Below are 26,831 nucleotides of genomic sequence, written 5' to 3'. Positions count from 1 at the left end.
AACTTTTACTCCTAACATGAACACCAACTGCAACACATCCACTCTGTTTGTTCACAGAGCTGTTTATGCAAATTGCAGTTGTTCAATTAGCAAAATAGTTCACACAAACTGAACTATGGTGGTATAAATTAATGCATGCATAATATTTAATCTTTCATTATACCATGAATTGGTTGACAGATGTTCTAAGGTGTGCAATTATTTTTCAAGTAAACGCACAGCTGTGAAGTAATTCCAGGTCTTGACCCCATAATGGTTCCATATCACTTTGGCAAATTATTGCAATTATTTCAATGAGTCCTAAAGGCTACCACAACAAAATAACCAATTAAAACAAAGACAGTGGTTAAGTACATCGGATAAGAATGGCAAACAATGATCAAATCACTTTATTATCACTCAACCATATACACAAGCGCAACAGTGGGTGAAATTCTTGGGTGCAGTTCCGAGCAACATAGCAGTCATGACAGTGGACAGTGGAAATTGGACACATACCAATTTACAATAAACATCAGATTTATACAATAAACACAATTTACATATCTAATATACACATAATTACACACAACACAATATACAAATAATAATATACAATGTACAGTATACAATACACACAATATAGAATACACAGTATCAGTGTTGGGGAAGCTACTTTGAAACTGTAGTTTGACAAGTTACAAGCTACTCATAATTTTAAGTAGTTAAGCTACAGTCAAGCTACCCTTTTGAAAAGTAGTTAGCTACACTACAAGTTACTATCAAAAAGTAGCTATCTACATTGAAGCTACTTAATGAGGCAATTTTTTTTATGTTACTATCAAACCAATAATATTAATAACAAAATTTACACTTGACATTTATTAAATTTATGTATTAATTAAATACATTTAATGTGTTTAATTAAATATATGAAATGTTTTTAATATATTTAATGAATAGTAACATTAATACATTTAATAATGGCCATAAAATAAAATACAACAGTATAAAATAAAAACAAAAAAGGTCAGACGCCATTAAAAAATCTTTTTTATAATATACTTCACACTTTTTAGTCCTGCTGTGGTCAGGTGTAGCCTACTTCCCTAAAGATAAAATGTTTATGACAAACTCTCCTTGGGCTGGCAGTTTTTGTTCTTGTCACATAATATTTAGTGTGGATAGTATGGGAATAAAGACTCAGTGCTTGTTTCTCCCCTCACCTGGGTTCATGCTCATTGTATTTTCTGACTTTTTTGCCATTGACATGCAAGTGCCAGCTTTACAGGTCACATACAGAGGTTGCTCTACAAATATTTATTCGCTTTGTTCAGGTCCAAAAAAAGTGGACAGATGGTCATCCTAGATTGTTGCATAATAATACATGCCATAAATGATTTCTTTTACCAATCATTTAATTTATTTTACATTAAAATAATAGTTAATTAAATGCTAAGAAATGGAGAAATCAAATAGTTCTGCATGATAGTAATTATTATAATAATATATACTGTATATTTATAAATATTATAATAATAATTCACTCGCTGCTCCCAATAATGCACAGATGATGAGAAGCGAAATAAACAAATAGAACAGAAACAAAATCCCTCAAAAGGCAATAATAACTTTTTGAATTATTTTATTTAAAATAGTAAAGGTAAATATTGTGTTGTGTTATCTATTAAGAACAAAGTGTCTGAAACATTCTTTGTTTCATAGAAGAATAAAATGGTGTTCTTTTATCATTTTCAGATTTACCTGCCCCTGTACGTCTTGTAAAGGTAAACAAGCTGTGGTTGCTTGCTTTACATAACCATCAGACAATCTCTTCTTATCCAAGTGAGCTGTAATAAGCTCTCAGTAGATGGCGGTAATTCACTATTTTTGTTTGTGATCTTCCATTACAAAAGAAGAAAATGACGCTGCCTGATTCTGATCAGCGGACAGAAATATGCTGCCAGATCGTCAGACGTGTTGCCGGTAAAAGTTTGGCTTCTACGCAATAAGGAAGGCTATTAGTTATAATCAGACCAATATGATGTAGCGTTTGGTCACGCTACACCGCTACTTGCTGGAAAAAGTAGTTCGCTACTGGAAAAGCTACTCTGTTTTAAAAGCAGCTGAGCTACTGTCAAGCTACTGAAAAATGTAGTTAAGTTAGTAGCGTTGCTACATGTAGTTAGCTACTCCCCAACACTGCACAGTATACAATAAAAAATAGTATATATAAAATATACAGTAGGTTGTATTGTGCTGTATTGACATTCAGGCTGTCGGTTGATAGTTAGTTGCCAGTGTGTTGTTAAGAGAGAATATAATTTATGACAGTCCAGTGTGAGATTAATAAAGTGCAGTGTTGATGTATATTGACCGTGATAGATCAAGAGCTCAAAAGTCTGATTGCTTGGGGGAAGAAGCTATCATGGAGTCGGCTGGTGCATGTCCTGATGCTGCGATACCGCCTGCCTGATGGTAGCAGTGAGAGCAGCCCATGGCTTGGGTGGCTGGAGTCTCTGATGATCCTCCAAGCTTTTTTCACACACCGCCTGGTATATATGTCCTGAAGGGAGGGAAGCTCACCTCCGATGATGTGTCTGGCAGTTCGCACCACCCTTTGCAGTGCTTTGCGGTTGTGGGCTGTGCTATTGCCGTACCAGGCAGAGATGCAGCCAGTCAGGATGCTCTCTACAGTGCAGGTGTAGAACCGTGTGAGGATGTGGCGGTTCATTCCAAACTTCCTCAGCCGTCTCAGGAAGAAGAGGCGCTGATGAGCCTTCTTCACAACGACTTCAGTGTGGCTGGACCATGTGAGTTCCTCAGTGATGTGGACACCCATTATCTTAACCCCACTGAGCATTTGTGGGATCAGCTAGACTGTAAGGTGCGTGAGAAGTGCCCGACAAGACAGCCACATCTATGGCAAGTGCTACAGGAAGCGTTGGGTGTAATGTCACCTTAGTATCTGGACAAACTGACAGCTGGAATGCCAAGGATCTGCAAAGCTGTCATTGCTGCACGTGGAGGACTTTTTTTGATGAGAACTCATTGAAGTAGTTTAAATTTTAATAGTAATTTTTCATGTTATTAATGTCCTGACTATACCTTGTTATCAGTTGAATGGCACTTTGGTGAATAAAAGTACCAATTTCTTTCCATAAGAGCAAAATCTGTACATTATTCCAAACTTTTGGCCACTAGTGCAGTTCCACTCACAAGAGCATTTTAGGGACAAAAACCAGAAAATGTCTTGAGATAAAACCCTGAATGAAGTCTTAAGGTGTGGTAACTGTGGTATAAGCAGAATAATTGACTCCGGCCCATTGAATTATTGAAAAATAATGCACACCCGAGGTGTAACGGTCACTCCGCTGCGGATCATGACTGCATTACCACATCAGGTGTGCATTATTTGTCAATAATTCAATGGTCCATCATCAATTATTCCTTACATATCGTGTTTGGTCTCTAATCTTCAGAAAAATGCCAAGTATTTTTGAAGAGGTTTGGAAAAGGAACAATGCATAGATAAAACATTAAAGACACTGTTTTAACTCTGAACCTTAGACTATGCAAATGAGTTACACAGAGAGAAGAGAGGGTGAGCCACACTTTGTGGGCCCTCTCTGATGTTAGCAGCCAGTCATAACCCTAAAACAGCAAGGCACCACACTGAAATCTCCTCCTCATCAGGAAGGTATAAATCTATCCTCCGGGTGACCACACCTTTGTCCTGAGTCCCCGTCCAGAGGTTTCGTTAACAGGATACACTTCTATAACACTTCTCCGTTCTGAGTTCCAGGGAGCAATAACAGAATAATATTCAACATTCTGAATCTCCAGCCTGAGTGGTAGGAGATGTAACAGTATACAAACCATCCAATGCTAATGCTAAGTTTCCGAGATAGAGGATAACAGATCACCCAACGTTCTAAGTGTCTAAACAAGAGACGGTAAAAGATCGATCAAGTACCAAGTCTTACTACAAGAGACTATTGCAATGCCAAGTTCGGAATCCACATACTATGGAGACAACTACAGCGACAAGGTTTAGGTCTGTGGAGCATACCTTCTCTTCAAGTTTCGTGCATCTGCACAATTGGTGTTCATTTCAGTTGGTGCCAGGGTGATTCTCACTACAATATAAACTTGCGTGGTAAACTCTAGGCAAGATAAGACATGACGAGCCCCCCATCACCACCACCCCACCCCTGTTGAATTGTCTGTTGGAAGTTGAAACCCCTTTTTCAAAGCACTGTATACAAATTTTAGTTAATTATTGCTGATATATTCCTGTATATTTACATATTATATGTATAAGGTTTTGGATCTATGCCTTTTTCATGATAATTTCTTGGTGATTATAAATATATCAGCATTTTTCAGACATAAATAGTGCTGTTTGTTGCACAATAGTCTTTGTCTCTTCAAAAATATTTTGGTAAACTTTGGTAAAGTGTGAGCAGCAAATTAAAGGGGGTCGCACACAGGACGCATTTGGCAGACAACATGGCGCATTCTAAAATTCAAAACAATTATTTTCTACCAAGGTACGCACACCCTCGCTGCTCTCCATCTCCGGAGGCTGCTCAGAAATCTGCAGTACCACGGAGCTCAACTTGTTTAGATGATATATTATGCATATGTATCTTTCATATAGCCTACACATTGTATTTTCAGTTACAAGTATGTCTTTTTTTGATTTGACAGCTTGAGTGAAACAGTTTCAAGGCTACATATAGAGAAATTGCATAATAATTTCAAATTGTTCACTTTGCGCAGTTACACCAGTTTCATACACTAAACTGCAAACTCATCAACATCACTTTGTTCATTCTTGAAGAAGTGCAAAAACCTTCGTAACATTTGTATGGTGACTAGATATTGGACTGTGCCTTGTCCTACCTACCCACAACTGGCTTCAGTAAACGTTATATCACCCTCTTGTGGTTTCCCAATGTGATTACAGCAGACAACATAAAATAGTGAATTGGAAAGCACACAAATTAGGCTTCTAAATTAAATGTCTTTAACTTTAGACAAATTGTGTTCTCTGAATGAAAAATGTGAAAGTATCTGCCTAACAAGCAAGCAAACACTGCATTGTTCACTCTTCCACACTATGCTTTCTGGGACAGCCTCATTTATTCAAATTGCATTTAGCAGGCTGATCAAAATGTAAACCTTATGGGGTCAGTCACATTAGTCTGAAAGGGATAGTTCACACAGAAAATTTAAATTCTGTCATTTACTTACTCTAATCTCTTTTCAAACCAGTATATCATTCTTTCTTCTGTGGAACACCAGAAGACATTTTAATGACTTTCTGAGCTCCATTCAATGATAATAATTGGGGACCAGGGGCAAAAAAGGACAAAAGGACAAAAAAAGCATCATTAAAGCATCATTGAAGTAGTCCATATGACTCATGTTCTATATTCCAAGTTTTCTGAAGGCATATGATAGGTTTGTGTGAGGAACAGACAATCATGCCTTGAAAATACTGACATTCAACAGATTACACATACTTTAATTCTATGTAAAAGAGCAGCTTGAAATTTCAGCTCTCAATACTTCCTCAATACAAGAGAGAGTCATACATGTTTCGAAAGACATTTCGAGTGAACTATTCCTTTAATGTTTCTCTCTCTCTCTCTCTCTCTCTCTCTCTCTCTCTCTCTCTCTCTCCCTTCCTTATTATATGAAAGTGAGAAGAAGGGCATATGAGCAAAGCAGTCTTCCCAGTATAAATTCACATCATGTCCCAGATGCTGACTCATAGAGATAGGATGAGATGTGTATGTAGGTAATTTACTAAATGGAGGCTGTAACTGCACAGATTTATTCAAAATATGACACTGGTAATATCGTCATAACATGGAGCTATTTAAGTGAAGGAATGTTAAATAAATCAGCAGGGCTGTAATGCTTTATGTTCGACTTTCTCCTGTAGAATACATGATGGATATTAATACACCTGTTTTTACTGTCTGTTGTTCTATTAAATCTGCATTTCATGGTTATTGTTTTGAGTCTAACTTGCGTTTCCCAACAATGAGAGATTTTGAATTAATGCTATGAGTTACTCAGCTCTGTCTATTTCACTTTTTAAACCAGCTGTCAAGAGAGCACCACAGACACATCCTGTCCAGACCAATCATTTTGAAAATCATCTGTATTAACCAGATCTGTATTAATGCACACTGAGCTTTTACAGCAGCAATATGTCCATGTGGTTTTCCTGAAGTGCTTGTGTATGGCGAAATGCTAACAGAATATCTTTATATAATAATAGTAGGTGACATTTTGATTACTGGCTTTGTGGTTGTGCTACTCCATTTGTCCCCCAATGTTCCATGTTTTTATTCCCAATTTCTAGCTGAATGCGGCTCATCTGTCTTCAACAATGAAGGGATTCTGTTGTCACCAAATTACCCCATGAACTACGAGAACAACCACGAGTGCATTTACAGCATACAGGTGCAGGCTGGGAAAGGAATCAACATTTCTGCTAGAACCTTTCATCTGGCGCAGGGTGACATTCTGAAGGTATATCCCCACTTGCTCCAGGGTTGCAAACAACAGTGAGACTTGTCCTCCCAAATCACATAAATTTGAATATCTAGAACTTTCCCGACTTTTGCTTTCTAATTGCCTGTTTTTATTGATCGTTTCATCATATAAAACTATGAGAACAGTCTCATATTTCATTAAATTAATATTCCAGGTTCAATACAAGTTAAGCTCAACTGACAGCATTTGTGGCATAATGTTGATTACCATAAAAGTTAATTATGACTCGTCCCTCCGTTTCTTAAAAAAAAGTAAAAATCGAGGTTACATTGAGGCACTTATAATGGAACTGAATGTGGAAATACTATTCAAAAGTGTAGCCACAAGACATAAACAATATGCTTGTTAACATGATTTTAGTGTGATCCAATCGCTTACCAACCATTTCCGTGTAAAGTTATATCCAATTTTACAACATTGTTGCCATGACGATGTAATGTCAACAAACCCTAAAATCTTAAATTACTATTTAAACAACTTTACAGCTCAAATAATACGAGTTTTAACATAAAAATTAATGTAAGTGCTTTAAAAAAATTATAAGCTTCACATTTCCACCTTTTAACCCTCCAAAAATTGGCCCCATTCACTTCCATTGTAAGTGCCTCACTATAGCCCATATTTTTGCTTTTATTTTTTAAAGAAAAGGAGAGACGAATCTAAATAAAGTTTTGTGGTAATGAGCATTATGCCACAAATGCTGCTGATTGAGCTAAACTTGTATTGAACCTGGAATATTCCTTTCACACTTTACAATATGGTTGTATTTGTTAACATTAATTAACTATATTAGTTATAGTTAACTAATAGCTGTTAATAAGTGCTGAACAATACAATTAGTTCATGCATTAAGAACCAACATTAACAATGATCAGTTGTATTTTGATAAATTAGCATTAACCTATGGCCTACACTCTTTAATCTTATTGCCTGTATCTCACCTGCAGATCTATGATGGTAAAGACAATGCAGCTCACATGCTGGGAGCCTTCACTGGTTCATCTATGCTGGGCCTGACCCTCATCAGCACCTCCAATCACCTGTGGCTGGAGTTCTACTCTGATGCAGAGGCCACTGGAGAAGGCTTCAAATTGGTCTATTCCAGTAAGTTATTACACTGACCCTATACCCTACACATGCTTCAGTCCACCAGGGCTTGACCTTAGTAATAAAGAAAGGCTATTCACATGAAATAAATTGCCTGTTTTAATAAAGTGTACCTGTCTCATAAGGGCCGTTCACATTGCAGACGATTGACAGACAGAAAGCAGCAGACAGAATGTTATTGCTTTATTTTGATCTACAGAGTATTTCCTAAGGCAAGTGGCTATTGATGGCTTCCGTATTATATAAATGTTTTGCGTATTGCTGCAGTGCTAAATGGGTCACTTTATGCTTTCCTAGATGATAATGTGAACAAAATGTATGTTATTTCCCAGTAAATATTTCCCAAACACCTACATACAGTGGCCCAAAGAGGTATTTACATAAAAATGTATGAATGCCATTGCATTAGATAACAACATATCAAATCAAGTGTCAATTATTTTTAAAGAAATATAGCACAAACACACTTTTCAAGCAACACGATGAAAGTCACAAAAAGAAGATTGTTAGGTTTGGAATTAAAAAACAATAGCATTTCAAATTAAGACAAAAGCATTTGGATTCTTTTACATTTCCAAAGTTGATGAACTTCATCTATGGTTACTCTGCTAATGCAACTAGGTTAACTGACTGACATCCACTAAAAATTACCTTAGACCCAGTTGGCTAAAAGTAAAGTTTTAAAGGTTAATGTCAATGTCTTGCCTTGTTTTGGAATGTTTATTTATACCTTTACCTTGTCCTGATCGGCTTGAGTTATTGAATATTTATATGGATTACTGACTTGCTTCAGCATATTGACCTAGATAATACTTAAATACATTTGCACTTCTTATATCTTTGGTACACAAAGAAATATAGAAATTGCATCATTTTGTGCTCAATTCAAATGCATTTGATTTCTTTAGAACTCAAAGTCCAACAGATAAGAAAAGCTGTTTTACATAGGAATAATGTAACAGAAGTATGAAACAACCAAAACAATCAGCTTTCGTCAGCTCAAAGGGATTATCAAAGAGTGGACCAGTAGTAACATGACCATGTCTTTGTTGACCTTGGCTTTATTGGCCCAGAGCCAGAGTTGTGCAGGAACTTGGTCTGAATCTGGTGCGCTTGAATGCTAGTGTGCTCGCAGTGTGGGATTCAACAAGGTTTTAGTTCCATTGGGGGGTAAAGTATTAACCTGAGGTGTTCTACCTCATTTTAAATCGACTAAGTCCCTTTCTGTCTACAATTCCATTCCCTCTAAAGGATTAGCCATTTGAGTGTATAATAAAGGTCAAAGACAGCCGAAAGAAAGCAAGCCACCTCCAGTCACCTATACGTTGTAATTTAGAGGCCTGATTAGGACAGGAGGGTGAATGTAGCTGATTAAAATAGTGTTGTTTATTTGTTTAGGTCCTAATCTCAACTCAAGTATGCTCTGAAACTACCACCTATAATCAAGTAGCAATCAGAGCTGGGTGTCAGAATTTAGTGAGATTGTTGCCTCCACCTACAGCTGATGCTAAGTGCTTAAGTATTTATCTGTACATAACATGCAGCTTAATGGTGGACTTGCTCATTAGCTATGCAAGTCCCTTATGTGGCCATCTTAAGAGATCTTTTTTTTTTTTTTTTTTTTTTGGCAGGGAGTCAGCTCGGTGACATGCAGATTTATTGTCATTTTATTGGAGAAAATCATAATGCGGTTATAAAATGAATAATTATTACTGAATTTAGCAAAAATTATGACATTATGTTATATTATTAGTATTTATCAGTGTTTATTATTTTACAACAGTTAGTACCGATCCACAAATCTGATTGGACAAGAAACATTCCAAGAGCACTGATGTCTCACACTATCAGCACTCGGACGCGTTGCTTTTGTATCACTCCGCTTGTGTTTGTGGCATTTTAAACTAAAGTGTAAGTGCAGCACAGATGTCAAAAAGTAGCTAGATTAGTGACTATTCATTTTTGACTGTGACAGTAAAGATTTTAGCCAGCAGGTGGCAAAAAAAGACAATTTTTATGTGTTGTGAGACGGTTAAGTTGACTGAGTCAGTGATGTCAGTCAGCGGGCGGTTTCATTGAAGTTATTGAGATTGTCTCTCACTCCATGATCCCTAGGATTAATATTACACTACAGCTGGGAAATGCCGTTAAACTAACAGCTTTAGCATTAAGGCATATCACAGCTGAGAGAAACAACAGATGAAGTAACATACTCAAGTTGCTCACCTAACAGAGTTTCCGCATTGGGAGGAGATTGTAAACATTCAACATGGCGGAGGAGAGAATGAACTGCTACCACGAAATACTCAGAGAGGACCCCGCTCGGACAGCTAATTTTACACAGAGAAAATAGGATGTATTTGACCAAAATTCAATTATCTTCAGCAAGCTGGTAAACACCACAGCTGAGGAACAGAGTTCAACAACTATAGCTTTGCTGTTCATCTCTGCTTGGCAGTCGCGATAGACGCAGGTAATCGCACATGCTCAATCGGTCTCTCTCTCTCTCTCTTAAACACACACACACACACACACACATCCTTGTTTCTCCAATAACTTGTTAGAAAAAGCCCAACCCATATGTACTAGTTCTAAAATGACGTTTTTGAATTAGTAACGGAGGCTTGGGCAGATCTTTTGAATTAGCAACGGCAGTTTATGATCTGTAAATCATAAACTGAATGATTTTATTTTTTTGTGACAGTTCTTAGTTTTTTCCTCATATTTATTATTATTTTTTTTTTACTTGTTCATTGAACTGTTGTAGAAAAGTCTGTGGCCGAATCACAGCCATGCTGATATTGGGCCATACAGCACTCTTGCTTGTGTGAAATTGCTTTAATATAATTAATCATATAATGTTTGACAGATCATTAATGAGCATTTAGAGAGGTAGAAAATTATGAAACTGTGATTTATTTGTTTTCATATTGTATTTTAAGCATAGTTAATCATAAGTCTATAAGTGATTTCAGTCATTTTTCAAACGTACACTAGATTTGTATTATACCCAAGGACGGATTAAACACCGGGCCGATTGGGCCGTTGCCCAGGGGCCTCTAAATCCAAAGGGACCTGAGCTCTAAATCAATTATTTATTTATTTTGAGATACCTATTATAAATCCACGTAAATGTCAGCCTTATGTGAAATATCATCTGTTTGGCCAAATGCGTGTTGGACTACAGCAGCGCGAGCACAGACATTTGAGGGCGCGCTCAGAGAATCTGCATCTCACAGGTGCAGTGCATTTATTTAAAGGACTACAGAGAACAGCATCTGGTTTACAAAACGCTTCCAAACATAAAGATAAGGTGCAGTTTACTCTGGCTGTGTACAAATCCGATGGTTTAAATTTATATAAGTGACAGAATTCTTGCAACAGTAAAGAGAACTTTAAAATGTTTAAGTCCTGCATGCATTTAATGTTTAATGATAAAGAGAAAGCTGCCTTAATACCCTAAATATGTGCACAGTAACCTTTTGTAGTATTTGGTTAACTGCGAGAGTTCACGAATGGTTATTGTGTAACTGTAATGTCGGGACTCGGGAATGAAGAAAGTTTATTGCCATGGATGCATCAAACACAATCTCAGATAGCAGGGAATGAAGTGCACAGTGAGCTATGAGCCTAAATAGCACAATACATAGATCTTTAAATGATAAAATCACATTAAAGTTGAACAAAAATAATCTCTGTCACTGCCTGCAACATAGCAGGCCTATTCTTAATAAATGGAAAATGTGTAATTCTGCCCAGGCAGGTTCACTTTCCATGAGGCAGCGAACTCTGCGGATTATACGACTTCTTTGGGATGCTTTGATTTTTAAATGATTCAGCATTTAACATGTGTAATTATTGTCTGCACACCAGGGCTATAGGGGGAAAAAACATTGGCTCACCATTTATCAAGTGCTGAAACTTTGCCAGGTGAAAAATAAATCTGGAATCATGTGTAATAGTCACATTAAGTCCTCTTTGCAACCTGAACTTCATCAGAATGTCGATTTGTGACACCAGTGCTGAAAAAGCTCGATGCAGTGCAACAAATGGTGAAACAGAATACAGATGTCTCGAGATGATTGAATAAATATTGAAATTATTTTTAAGTTAACAGTGTCTAAAAAAAATGTGACGGTCCTGCACAACGAATTGTAAAACAGAACGCAGGTGTCTTGAGATGCTTTTATAAATCTTAAAGTTCTTTTAAACTTAACAGTGAGTTGTGGCACAACAACCGAAGACATCCGTCCAGTGCGTGTTTACATGGCCTCGACGCACGTGTGAACAGCCCGTAACTCGCCCTATAGCCTAGTTGAAAAACTGACCCGAACCTGGCCCAAAACCAGATCGGGTTGAAAACCTCTAACACATGCAGAATATCTGAATAGTGATTTTGGTATATGAATACCGTGCACATCCCTATTAATAACGCATGATTTTGGATCGGTTCATAATTAAAAAGTACAAATAACTGGCGGTGTTAGACATTGCTCCAAACTTTTCTTCCATCAATTTGAAAAATCCAACCAAATCTGGCAAGCATCCTGTAGCGCATAAAAATAAACGTAGTCACATGACATGTCATGGGGGGCCTCCAGCTCTTAATTCGTCCTTGATTATACTGCCCACATTCTTCCAACCACACCCTCTCTCCAAATTTCAAATCCCAGCCTCCCAAAGAGCGATTTCAAAGTCAACAAATCCGAACACGAAAAAGGTTTAGGTCAGGAATATTTTATTTGTGGGATTCCAAAAAATAATTACCCACTGCACCTTTATTAACTTATATATATGGAGATTATCATAAAGTGGAACTTAAATTAGTACTTAATTAAATTATGCAATGTATACTGAGCTGTATTGGGTGGAGAGTGAGCTGCCATGTGTTTTTGGCTATTTCTGAACATCGGCTGTTTAATGATATTGAGTCATAGCTACACAATTAATAACAGAATGTGTCGCACAGTGAGAGGGTCTGTGCTGTGGTTTTGATTATGGCTCCAAATTAACCAAGCACTTAATCTTAATTGTTCTGCCTGCTTAGCAAGGGACTGCCTCTTCCTACCAGCACAGTAGGATTTTAACTTCAAATTGTTGCCGTTAATGATTGCATTAATGGCAAAATTTTACAGCTTTACTATCGAGCAGCATGAAAATTCCTGGCGAAGGCAAATTTCAACAATCATCTCAATAATGACCCTCATAAAGCTGAATGCATTATGTTTTGTTCTCAGTCATTTTCTGTATCTAAACTTACTAAACTGATTATGTTGGCCCATTTTTATCAGACATAATTTGTCATAATGTGGAAGAACAGCTGTTCTCTGTCACAGATTTATGCTGGGGTATTTAATAAATGGCCAAAAAGTACAATAAAAGTACTTTAAAATATTAATAAATAGTCAAATATTTACTGCTATTTGTGACAAAGTGGAGAGTTCACTAATAATGATAGCACAGTTTATTTGCACGCACTGTCTGCGTTACAACTCCATTCCAGGTGCCTGGATCGGCTCTTTAAAATGCTGAGACCACACTTTGCATCTGGATATATGCCGGTTATATTGGTCTTCACCATCAATTGATCCTCATTTGATGAATCACTGCAGCCATGATAGAAAAAGTCTCTTATGTAAACATTTGTTTACCACCTACTCTCCGCGGGTGGTGATAGTGCAATTAACGACGATTTTGTTAATAAGTAATACTTGCAGAACTATTTTGGTGCATTTAGCACCTGGTTATAGTGGTTAGTGAGGATGTTGGACCATATGCAAAACCATAATGTATGCAAAAGTAGTGCAACTGTTTAGTGCATTCATCTCATTATCTTATTAATAAACATTAATGCATGCCGTTACATCATCTTAACCTCAAAAACATGATGTGTTTCAGGTTTTGAGCTCTCTCACTGTGAAGACCCCGGAGTGCCGCAGTTTGGCTTAAAGATCAATGACCAAGGCCACTTCTCTGGCAGCACCATCACCTACAAGTGTGACCCTGGTTACACTCTGCACGGCAGTGGCGTGCTCAAATGCATGACTGGAGAGAGGCGGGCCTGGGACAACCCTCTGCCTTCCTGCATTGGTAAGCCTGCAGGAGCTCAAACTATATGTAGATAGGATGTTCAGCAATTATAAGTATACTATGATGCATTGTCTTAGACAAAATATAATCAGCATAGGTGTGGTCTTTGCACTCCAATAAATTTAGAGGCTTCATAATTTTTCATTTGAGAATGCAGGTCAATTCTTTTACCAGGAGTCCTGTACACAGATTAAAATAATATCTAGAAATACTTGAGAGCAGCTGTTAATTCAGGTTTCTTAGACTGTGAACCTCTTTTCAAATATGTTTTAAATTATCTTTTAGTCCTTATTAAAGCTCACGTAAGTGTTCATATGTATTTAAATTAAATCTACTTATTTTGAAGATTTATATGATATATAATATAAAACATACAGTACAATATGACAATACCCTGTACTAATATCCAGTGTGAATATTGTAGTACAATTATAGACTTATAGAACTGTTATATTCATCATTACCATGTACTGTACAGTATTTGGTTATGAATATAAGCATGCCTGCAGCTCTATAAATGCATAGAAAATGAAAGTAAAATGAAGAAGTAATTATAGCTATTAGTTACAAAGGATCATTATGTGGCACATCTAACGGTGACTCGATCTATCCATCCATTCATTCATTTAGGGCTAGAGCAATTTAAAATACATTACATATGTGTCTAATTTAAAATAAAATACATATATGTCTGAGCTGTGGCCTATCAGTTCTTGCATACTGTTGTGCTCATGCAGGAGATGCGAGTTCAGTCTTGGCTCATGTTGTGTACCGATCCTAAGCCCCAAACCTGCTCCACCACTCACTTCCCATAATTCCCTCTCATCTCTCTGTCTCAGAATAACAAAAAATGCATATGTTCAAATGAGTTATAAATAAATAACCAAAATTAGAAAAAAACTCCAGACAGTTGTGATGTTTTTTTTTCTTTTTTTTTTAAATTTTTTTGCATTTTGCTGAGCAGTGCTAACCTTTAAAAATTTACAGAAAACAGAGGTGAAAAGATCCATTAACTCTGCTATCATTTGTTATACTATATAGGTCAATGTAACATTTGAAAGGTGCAAGAAAAATCACCTTAAGTAATTAGTGCTGTCAATCAATGAAATGTTTTAATTGTGATTAATCGTGTATTTATTTATTTATTTATTTTTCAGTTAATCGCGATTAATAGAGGATTTGGAAGTGCTTAAATTTGACACTATATATACTTACTTTCTTATGAAAGCAAAACAATATGTAACAATATAATGCTTTATTAACATTTTCCAAACAAAGCATTCCACAGTATAATGATGGAAATGCACTTTAATAGCATTAATTCTAGTAATATTAAATGTTTCCCAAAGTCTAAGTGGGAGTTTGACTAATTGAAAGAACTAGTCCCCACACAGTTTGCATTTTCATTGCAATGGGCAATAAATCTCTTAAACTCTCATCCTCCACAATATTAATCAGCCTGCAGGCTTAGGCTATTCGCTTTGCTACAGCAATCGTGAAGCCGTGTTCATGATTCGCATCAGGGTGTCAGCGCCAGCGTTAAGCAGCGTCACTTTGAACATGAAAAGCGTTTGAAGACAAAAACGACTCATTCTGCGTTTTGGTGATAGTTAAGACTTGACGTGCTTCTGTTGTAATTAAAATGCGCTTTACATAGGCTGAAAATTACTTGATTTCTATCACAAGTCCCGTCTGGGCTTGTTTTGTACATCAAATAGTGTTAAGTGCTCCTTTACCCATCACTTTATCACTGACACTGAATCACTACTGTGTGTGTGTGTTTGTGGTTTGTGCGTCTGTGTAATCACTACGGGCAGACACATTACAAAGGTTCCGCCCTTCAAACCAGTGTTTATGCTGGTTAATGCTGTGTTAACGGTAAATGAAGAAAAATTAATGAGTTAAACTTTTTAAATTAATCGCATGCATTAACCTGTTAATTCTGAAAACTCTGGAAATAATGCAAACTGTGGAATGTCACTTATTTTCATTATTAACACTTTAGCTCTTTAACATCCCTGTTGTGCATGGATATTTTTTTGCATCATAGATATTGTCTAGTATGCATCATTCCAACCCGGTCCCTCCTTCTGGTTATCATAACTGAGCTTTAATGTTGCGCCAATCTGCAACTGCGGTCAATCCTATCTTTTAGATTTTAATCACAAATAAAAATAAATAAATAAATAATGCAATTTGGTACACTGCAGCTCAACAGACCTTTAATCTATAAAGTCTATATTATAGCCTTCATAATTATTACAGTGTATTTCTAAAAAGGCCAAGAATGTTTTGTTTTTTCTTTAATGAATACAAATGGTCAATGTTTCTTGATGAAATTAGGAGTGGTGGAAGCCTCTTGCACCATCTGTGATTAATGGTACAGGTTGTTATTATTGGAGCTAATGCTGAGGGTCCCTGCTGAGCTATGGAGATGATTTTTTTTTTATAAAGTGAGGCACATGAGAGCTTTAGATAATCTGTGTGCTGCTATTACTTCCTTCATTTCCCTGATGAATGGTGATTATGGTTATTTGGCCTCCAATGAGTTGGATATTGGTATGCATACTGACCCCAGATCAGAACTGCTCAATATTAGATTTACTGTTAATGAGGTCTAATTAGACTCAAAGCTCTTGTCCAAATTGCTTCCCCTATGCCAGCCATAGATAGCCCACAATGGCTTTCTGACTAATTCTCTCCAGCACACTACTTTGTTCATGGCAATCTAACATAATGTAGAGCCATGTTTTGTGTTTGTCAGGTTTGGGAAAAAATCTAATTTAACTGGCCACACTCCACATGATGTTGAATTGGAATGACAGGAAGAGGAATTTACTGAATTGCAATTCAAAGAAATTCAACAATGTCACCCAACAGAGGAATTTTATTTGCAACACAAGTTTTGAAGAAACTTGTTTTTTTATTTTAGCAGATAAATTAAAATTTTAAACATTGGCAATATCATTTGATCTTTCTGAAAATATTCCATAACTTTTCTGTATGATAGGGGGTTTATTGTTAATTCATACTGAAAAATGAAATGTATTTTATTAAAAGCCACATTTACAGTAGATTTCTTTGAATATCATTCAATTTTAACTTATTTCAATTCAAATTTAAAGGAATATTATGGGTTCAATACAAGTTAAGCTCAATTAACAGCATTTGTTGCATAATGTTGATTACCACAAAACTTTATTTCAACTCGTCCTTCCTTTTCTTCAAATTTTAAAAAAAAATGTTTTTATTTTTTTTATTGAACAGTGAGGGACTCACAATGGAAGTGAATTCGGCCAAGTTTTGTAGGGTTAAAAGGCAGAAATGTGAAGCTTATAATTTTTATAAAATCACACATTAATTCTTCTGTTAAAAGTTGTGTATAATTTGCGCTGAAAAGTTGTTTAAAAGTTGGATTTCTGGGTTTACAGCGTTACGTCGTCATGGCAACAAAGTTGTAAAATTGGATATACAGTAACTTTACACAGAAAAGGTTATTAAGTGATCACACTAAAATAATGTAAAAACACATAATGTGTGGAAACAGTGAGTTTTTTAACATTTACTGATTGGCCCCATTCACTTCTATTCTAAGTGCCTCACTGTAACCCCAATTTTTGCTTTTTTTAAAGAAAAGAAGGGGTGAGTCTAAATAAATGTTTGTGTTAATCAACACCTTGCCACAAATGTTGTCGATTGAGCTTAACTAGTATTGAACCCAGAATATTCCTTTAAAGTACATTTATGCATCCTGTCCACAATTATGAACAACACAACATTGTTGTTTGTAGTCACGTTTATGTTACTTTTGTGCTCATTTTGTTGATTCTACCTCAAAACCGATGGTAGACTTGCAAAATACCAGTCAACCTTGAAGTTTCAGACTGCTATTTTTCAGACTTAATAATAGATGCTTTAATAATAGATGCTTAATAATGTGGAGGATTTTTCACTTTCTTTGACAGGTGATATGTGCGGGTCATTTGATGTGACATTTAGCAAAAGTGAGATATTTCAAAGTAGTGAGAAGGCATATAATTTTCACTAATCTTTTTTTTTTAATTTATTTATTTTTTATTAGAGATAAAATATTTAACATTTTTTTTTTTTTTTTTTATACAAGTTCACAGGTAAGGGGTGTGAATTAGAATGTGAGAGACATTCCAATTCACCCATTTCTACAGAGAATGCTACATCAAATAAAGAAAGTTCCGTACACCAGAGCAATGCTAAATCAGCACTCTTCTCAGAAGAAATGAAATAATCAGAGGAGCCAAGCTGCAACTGTTCTGCAGACATAAACATACTGTACCTAGCCCGAAACAGCTCGACATGTTATCTTATCATAATTATGCTGGAAGAGGGCATTTCGGAGCCTCAAACGCAGAACCCCATCAAGTCCCAATTTTATTGCATTGATTCTCAATGCGTGAGCAGTCAATCAAGGGTGATTGAGCACTCCTAACTGTCCAATAACACGCGATGGAGCTGCTGCCCTTATGAGCGATGAACATGGCACATTGTTGGTTTAGCAAGAGGCTGGGGAGGATACGGTTTGGAAGATGCCTCTATTCGGAATGTCTAAAAAACCCTCTAATGTTCAGATTAATCAAGTCGCAATCTGAACCCTGTTATTCAGGCTTCATTGAGCTGTGCGTCCATTGTTTGTCATGTAGATGGTTTATGCAAATGAGGCTCAGTGACAGGAATTGCTGAAAAGGGAATCATTAAGAAACGGAGCATGCCTCCCTCAAAACTATTCTGCCCAGCCCATGCGTTTTTTTACAAGAGGGAGAAAGGGGAAGATAGATAAACAGGGCCTGGGGAAGGGAGAGTGCTATCTAGGGAGTGTCTGCAATTAAAGTTTCCTAATAAAGTGCTTGTGAAAGCCACCTAATAATGCAGAGAGTACAGAGGGCTAAAGTGGCAAGTCTGAATGCTATCAGGAGGCATCAAGGTAGAAGTCAGTCTCATTTGTTCATTTGATTGATGTTCTGGCTCGGAGCTGACAAACCGCCTTGGCTGCTTATGGGGAAATTTCACTGAGGGATGGAAGAATAGAGGGATGGTAAAACAAGACAGAGGGTGGGTGCTCACTTGCGCTCCTGTAAAGACATTAAAAGGGCAAGGAGACAGAAAAATTGTAGGAAAATGTATAGCAGAAATGGTTACGCTCAATTTGCCGGCTAAAGGAATGGAAATCCAGCCTTCCAGTTAAAAGAGCCAATCATCTTTTAAATAGAGGCATCACCTGTTTTGTGTTTTATGTTTTGTTTTTATGTTTTTGTTTTTTTTGTTTTGGTTTGGTTTGGTATAATAAGACCAGCGATCATAGGAATGGATGTCCAGCCTTTCAGTTAAAAGAGCCAATCATCTTTTTGGTAGAGGCATCATCTGTTTTTTGTTTTGTTTTGTTTTTTGGTTCGGTTCGGTTTGGTTTGGTAAGCTAAAAAGACCAGCTCATACCAGCTTGTATTTACATGCCGTTCCAAGCTGGTCTATATTGGTTTGTTCTGGTTTGATACATAGCCATATTGTTTACCAGCAAAAAGTGCTGGCCAATGAGCATGGTCTAAAAAAGCTGATAAACCAAGAGAGGCTTGCTGGTTAAGCTACTTGGGAGGGACACCAGCATACCAGCTTGGAAGGGACACCAGCATACCAGCATCCCTTGCTGGGAATAGCATCCAAAACACTACATATGCTTTTCAGCAGGGTACCTCGAGAACGTGCATGTGCATAAGCTAAACAAGCCTGAAAAATACCTTTATTCAGCATGATTTGAGCTAAAGATGCACAATGTATAAAGACATTGTTGTCAGATTATATTTGCTTATTTGAAATGAGTTATTGACACATAATCTTGAAAAACAGTTGTGGAGATTTCTGTATTGCACCATTCTAGTAGATAAAAGCTGCTCTTGTATGCCTATTACCTAAATAACTGTGTTACCATAGGTGTTACCATGAAGACTTCCAAGCAAACTGACTTGTCTGAAAGGGACTTTGATGGTTAAAAAGTCTAAAAAACTCCTCACTGTGCTTTATTGACCTAGCTGCATTATTCATACAAATTATCATTCTCTGACTGCTCCACTTATGTTGTATTTGTTTGCCAGTCATCCCTAATTATTTCAGTGCATGCCAGCAAATCTTCAGGGTCCGTGATTTGTTTGGTCAAGAGTGAAAGTATGCAAAAAAAAAAAAAAAAAAACTCACAACGGTTTGATTACTGCAAACTGTTTGATAATTCTTTATTTTTAATAATAATTTGCATTAAGTAATTAAGTTAAGATACTCTAAATGCAAACAGTTCATTTAAGCTAAAAATTGTTTTGCATGTTTTTCTCTTTCCCCAGCTGAATGTGGTGGACGTTTTAAAGGGGAGACATCAGGACGAATTCTGTCTCCAGGTTATCCGTTCCCCTATGACAACAATCTGCGATGTACCTGGGCCATCGAGGTGGATTCAGGAAACATCATCAGGTACTGATTAGTACTCCCTCCTAACACAGATATATTTTGCACTCTCCAGAGTGCCACTGCAGGTCCTCTGCTATCATTACCAATCAGTACATTTCCAACCCCATACGAATGCAGCCAGCATATTCAGCTGAGACAAGAGGTCTTTATCTATTTATAAACTTATAATGGCAAAGCTAGCCATTGATGTCTCATCTATACAGAGACATCAGACGAGTTGATGGTACCTCACAAATATCCTTTTTTACCACCTGTATCTGAGGTCTGTGCCACCAGAGTCATTATAAAGCTTAAAATGATGTTGCGGTTTTAATGTTGCACTGGAACTTTAATAATTTTTTCTCTTTCCAATTCTGTTAGTGGCAAAAGCTTTTTGAAAAATCACATATTCGGTCATTATTTGTTCATCTATGACTGACATCTCGATCAGAACGGATTGCTAATTGTTATCAAGCACTATAGATCAGAATAGAGATGAGATTTTTCCCCTCTTTTATTGAACCCTGGGGCATAATATTTGTGATATGATTCTCTGACACTACCTTTATCTGTTCCGTCAGGTCTCTGCAAAGAATTCTGATCATTTATTTCTGCCAAATCTAATCCTTGAAGTCTTCGCAATGTTACTGTATGTCACATACTGTATGTCTTTTTAATGCGAAAAAACTCATGCACAGTGTTGGCTATCATTATCTATCTGGGTCCCGATTGACATAAATTCACTGCAAAATTATTATTCTTTTTTTTCAGTTTCTTAATTTTCTTAATCCGTTTTGGTAAACTGTTTTTTCATATTCTAAGCATAAATCTGATTAAAACAAGAAATGAAACAAAATGAAATTAAAACGAAATGAAAACAAAATATTATCTTGTTCTATGGATGTTTAGATGATTTCCCTGGAAATCAAGGCAAAAACTTATTAAGAAACTTAAAACACTACTTAAGAAATTATTTTTATATATGTTTTACTTAACACATATGATTTTTTCAGTGTTGTAACATATTTTTCTTTTTCATTATGTTTCTTTAAATATTTTCATTACATATTATGTCATTATAGTTATTATATGATAAAATGTATTGTTAAATTATATAATTAACATAGAAATTTGAGAGAAACTTTGAACGTTAAAAAATTGATTGCAGAATTTCTTAATATTTGGTATGTCCCACTTTTGTTTTAATGACAGCATGCACTCCACAAGTATGTGCAAAACCTGATCCATGTTAACCAGCATGATTTGAGACTGTTCCAAAGAGCATCTTGTGTGCTTTGATAAAAGCAAGGGAATCTGACCTTTTGTACAAAGGAGTTACAGTCAATGACACAAATTAGCTTGTTTTATTGTTGACCTATAAATAGTGCATAATATTAAATATTTCATAACTCATAACTTTTCTTTGTTTAAAATTTTTTCAAAATCCTTAAAATGTTCTGCTTATTTCCAGTTTGAAGTTTAAAAAAAAAAAATCACAGATTTTCAGTGTAGTCTCAGTGGTCTCTGTGTTGGACTGTATATAGTGCTTGATACCATGCTGTTTGTTTTGCTATGCTTTGTGAATAATAATGAAGAGAACACATGTTCCAGGTCGGGGACCTGTTCTTTCACTGTACATTTAGCATCTAATGAAGCATGACTTGTATGACCAGATGTGTACTTGTGTGTATTTTCATATAAACAGTCTGCAGTTTCTGGCCTTCGACACTGAGGCATCCCACGACATCCTGAAGGTATGGGACGGGCCCCCTGAGAATGAGATGTCTCTGAGGGAGGTGAGCGGCTCTCTGCTGCCCGAGAACATCCACAGCACCCTCAACATGGTCATTATTCAGTTTGAGACTGACTTCTACATCAGCAAGTCTGGATTTGCCATTGAGTTCTCAAGTAAGTTTCCTCCCTGCTGGAAAAAAACAAACAGCCTAAGCTGGTATTAGCTGGTGTAAGGTGGTCTAGCTGGTCCCCAGTCTGGCCAAGGTGGTCTTAAACTGGTCTGTCTGGTCTTCCAGCCTGGTCAAACTGCTCTCCAGCTGGTCTAGCTGGTCTTTCAGCGTAGCCAAGCTGGTATTCTAGTCTGCCCAAACTGGTCTTCAGTTGGTGTAACTGGTCTTCCAACTTGGCCAAACTGGTCTTCAACTGGACTAGCTGGTCTCCCAGCCTGACCAAGACTGTCATAATCTGGTCTAGCTGGCCTCCCACTTGTACAAGCTGGTCTTTATTTTGTCTAGCTGGTCTTCCAGTCTGGTCAACCTGATAAGTGCCCAAAACCTCATAAAATCCAGTAAACCAGCCTGTCCAGGCTGGAAGATCAGCTAAGACCAGCATTGTCATTAAGTTCTCAAGTAAGTGCCCTCCCTGCTGAAAAAAGAAAGAAAGCAAAAAAAAACAAAACAGCTAGTATTAGCTGGTGTAAGCTGGCCTATATGATCTTTTAGTCTGGCCAAGCTGGTCTTCAGTTGGTCTAACTGGTCTTCCAATTTGGCTAAACTGGTCTTCAACTGGTCTAGCTGGCCTCCCAGCCTGGCCAAGATGGTCTTAAGCTGGTCTAGCTTGTTTCCCAGTCTGTCCAAGCTGGTCTTCATCTGGTCTAGCTGGTCTTCCAGTGTGACCAAGCTGGTTTTCTGCTGGTCTACAGTAGCTGGTCTTCCAGTCTGGTTAAGCTAACAAGTGTCCAAACCTAACAAAACCCATTAAACCAGACCAGGCTGGGAGATCAGCAAAGACCAGCATTTACATTAAGTTCTCAAATAAGGCCCCTCCCTGCTTAGAAGAAGGAAAAAACAGCTTAAACCAGCCTAAACTGGTATTACCTGGTGTAAGGTGGTCTAGCTGATCTCCAGTCTGGCCAAGATGGTCTTAAGCTGGTCTGTTTGATCTTCCAGCCTGGCCAAGCTGGTCTTCAGTTGGTATATCTGGTCTTCCAATCTGCTTAAGCTGGTCTTCAGTTGGTCTAACTGGTCTTCCATCTGGTTTAGCTGGTCTTTCAGTCAGACCATGCTGGTTGTCAACTGGTCTACAATAACTGGTCTTCCAACCTGGTCAAGTTGACAAGTGCCCAAAGCCTCACAAAACCCAGTAAACCAGACTGTGAGATCAGTTAAGACCAGCAAACCATCTTAGGCTGGTTTAAATTGTTTGTTTGTTTTTTCCCCACTGATTGCTTTTTGCTACAGCCCTATCCTCCAGTTAGACTGACAGCATACAATGACAGTTCTTGTAGTGGTGTAAATGGTTTAATGTGTGATTACAGGTTCAGTGGCCACTGCCTGCAGGGATCCAGGAGTGCCCATGAATGGTAGTCGCAATGGAGATGGTAGAGAGCCTGGAGATACTGTGACCTTTCAATGTGATCCTGGGTATGAACTGCAGGGGGACGTAAAGATTACCTGTATTCAAGTTGAAAACCGCTACTACTGGCAACCGAGCCCACCTGTCTGTATAGGTAAGGGTTAATACTGGGATTTAAGATATGGATAGTTTTAAATGGTTAAATATAGGTAAGAAAGAAAAGACAATACAATCACAATTTACTGTGCAAATAGATTTAAGATGACTAATTGGAATTTGGAATGCAAAAATTTAGATAACATCATTGCTGTCAGTTACGTTTTCAATGCTAAACATTCTATCAAGTCAATGGGTGTTTTTCAAACTTTATTTTTTTATTTCTTAAAGTATGAAGTTACAAAAACCAAAAATAGATAGCACAACTAAGGCTGAAATTATCTTCAAAAATATGACTGAATGAAGTCTGAATGTTAAGTATTTCAGTTTTATACAGTGCTGCCTTACAAGCACTGTAATTAGTGTTTTTAGCCTTTTCCACAGCTGCACGCAAGTTGCATTACATTTGCAAGTATCTGTAAACATTAGACAAATCCTCATACATAAGAAGTATAATTTTACTCATTTTATAATGCATGATAATAATGATTCAGAGACCAAAGAAGCTGAGTTAATTGGTACATAATTGTATAGATGCTGACAACAGAACTTATGTCTGAAAAGTAGCCTAACATCAAGCATTTTATGTTAGCACATCCTCAAGACTTGTAGTTGATCCTTGAGTCATTGAGATTCCTTGTCATCTTCACACTGACATGAAAGTGTGCCAAAATTAATGAATATCAAATTATGACATATGAATTGTCTCTTTCTTTATAAAGAGACTTCTTTTTGGAAGCAAGAATATTAGGGTGCTGAATTTTAGGTTTTTCCTTTAATATTCTAAATAACCCTCCTCTCTTGCTCTCTTTCTCATATATAAAATATGAACACTTTACATGTCCGGTTCCTCAGAGGAGCTTCAAAATTTCTCAATATCTTCATCTCTGCGTGTTTCCAGCATTCTTTCTCTCAACTCCTGGTTTGCACAGATGTTCATGCCGCATGTTTAATAAGAGACTCTCCTCATGTGTTACTAATGCCCATATGCTGCTAATATGAATCCTCTGTGTTTTCCCAGCTCCATGTGGGGGCAATCTCACCGGTTCCTCTGGGTTTATTCTGTCACCCAACTTCCCTCATCCATACCCACATAGCAAGGACTGCGACTGGCTGATCGCCGTCAACTCTGACTACGTCCTGTCTTTGGCATTCATCAGGTAAAGGAATGTTTATAAAATAGATAGTTCCCGTATAGTTTAATCATAAAACTATTTATGGCAAGCTTTTGCTGCCCTTTTATAAAAGCAATAAGCCACTCGAGTCTTTATAGTGATTTTCCCATGGGTAAAGGGCGTTGTTAGGTACGACTCAAAGGCATGGCTGTTTTATTGCTTTAACATGCTACAACTATTCTGTATGACTTTGTATTTCTCAGATTGGTTTGTATTCTCACCATAGATGTTCAGAAAGTTTTGTGAATGCAGGCGATGCGGTTCTCTGTTGTAAGGTTAATATCAGGTCAACCCACTGTTGTGGTGGGGTCAGCGAGTTTTAAATTGGGGGTGATGAGATGGTAAAATGGGATATCAAAAATAATCTCACAGCGCACATATTCCTGCCCTTTATTTTATGCCCTCACTTGAGCTATAATATCTAGAGCTGATAAGTTCATGAGTTCATTTGGACACTACTGTGTCATAATGCTGAATTGGAAATGAGCACCCACATGCCGCAGTCCATGTGTTGAGTAATTATGTAGTTGCGATGGCTATCACTGTCTGAATTAAAATGTATTTCATGTCTGAGAGAGATAATGAGCCCAGCTGGAATTCTTTGCTCATTTTGGCTGTAATGAACCCGATGGTGGTCTTTTTTCTGCCTCCTCTCATCTTGCCTTAAAGGTGTAGCGTGATGGTGGTGTCTCTACCTTGAGTGATGTGACCAATTAGTATAAAAGCAGTCTTGATAAATTTCCTTCATAGTGCAATCACATTGCTAATTATGTCCATTTTTCATTTAGCCATTGCGTAGCGATGCTCGAGGTGCAACCGGGGTTGTCCTGTAGGAGATTGTCGTATTTGACAATCGCAGTAGCCCTCCCTACATGTAAATGCTAATAGCACCACTACCACGCAATTCCTTTCTACACGGATCAAAGGATAACGTAAGGGTCTAGTTCAGGCGTAAGGCCGTGGTATTTTAATCAGGGGTCAGGTAGAACCACAGGGAACTTAATCATCTTCAACTGGTTGAACACAAATGTGCTGCCTGACAGAACATGTTGTCCTTGCATAATTCTGCCACAAGGTGACACTCTAAAATTGATTGGGAGATGGAACGCAGATGCGCCATTGCACAGTTGGACGCAAAAGTGCATCTGATGTGAACAGCCCCTTAAAGGAATAATCTGGGTTCAATACAAGTTAAGTTAAATCGACAGCATTTGTGGCATAATATTGATTACCACAAAAAATTATTTTGACACATACTTCCTTTGGAGGATTTAAAGGTGGAAATGTGAAGAGTGTTAAAGCACTGACATTAATCTTCTGTTAAAACATGTATTGTTTGAGCTGTAAAGTTGTTTACATCATCATTTCTACAGTAATTTTAGGGTTTTAGGGTTCATTGACATTACATTGTCATGGCAACAAAGTTGTAAAATTGGCTATAACTTTACACAGAAGCAGTTAGTAAGCGATTTTATCAAACTAAAATCATGTTAACATGCATATTGTATACGTCTTGTGGCTATACTTTTGAAACAGTGAGTACTTTAACATTTATGGATTGGCCCCCATTCACTTCCATTGTATATGCCTCACTGTAACCTAGATTTTTGTTAAAGAAAAGTATGGGCAAGTCAAAATAAATTTTTGTGGTAATCAATATTATGCCATAAATTCTGTTGATTGAGTTGAACTTGTATTGAAACCGAAATACACTTTTCAGCTGGAATTTCCTGCAGCAAATATCTCTCAGACACAGTCGCACAACTGCTACACTAACTTTGAAATATTTTTGACTGTTGAACCTGAAACTTTGCCTCCACTTTCATCTTTGACTCATCATCCGAGAGCAGTCACTTTAATGACAGTAATAACTCAAAAACAATCGTGCATTCCACCAATGTGTCAAAATTAACAACATTTATCACAACAGGAGCTCCCATTTGTGGCATTTAGTTGGTAATACGCAGTTTTTGTGAC

The 26,831-nt window shown here is 37.1% G+C and overlaps 1 protein-coding gene across 1 annotated transcript in view; it reads left to right on the top strand.

Annotated features, from left to right (window-relative positions):
• Window positions 1–26,831, top strand: part of LOC127425389 (CUB and sushi domain-containing protein 3-like) — a 701,868-nt gene that overhangs the window by 514,650 nt on the left and 160,387 nt on the right. Inside the window, exons 22-28 of the mRNA XM_051671320.1 lie at window positions 6,362–6,531; window positions 7,503–7,659; window positions 13,561–13,752; window positions 20,112–20,238; window positions 21,920–22,122; window positions 23,486–23,677; window positions 24,701–24,839. Of these exons, the coding sequence (XP_051527280.1) occupies window positions 6,362–6,531; window positions 7,503–7,659; window positions 13,561–13,752; window positions 20,112–20,238; window positions 21,920–22,122; window positions 23,486–23,677; window positions 24,701–24,839 (1,180 nt within the window). The remainder of the gene's footprint in view (window positions 1–6,361; window positions 6,532–7,502; window positions 7,660–13,560; window positions 13,753–20,111; window positions 20,239–21,919; window positions 22,123–23,485; window positions 23,678–24,700; window positions 24,840–26,831) is intronic.

The sequence above is a fragment of the Myxocyprinus asiaticus genome, chromosome 34 (genome assembly GCF_019703515.2).
Source record: "Myxocyprinus asiaticus isolate MX2 ecotype Aquarium Trade chromosome 34, UBuf_Myxa_2, whole genome shotgun sequence".
Taxonomy (NCBI): domain Eukaryota; kingdom Metazoa; phylum Chordata; class Actinopteri; order Cypriniformes; family Catostomidae; genus Myxocyprinus; species Myxocyprinus asiaticus.
Note: the sequence above shows the minus strand (reverse complement) of the source record. Positions and strands in the feature narration are given on the sequence as shown.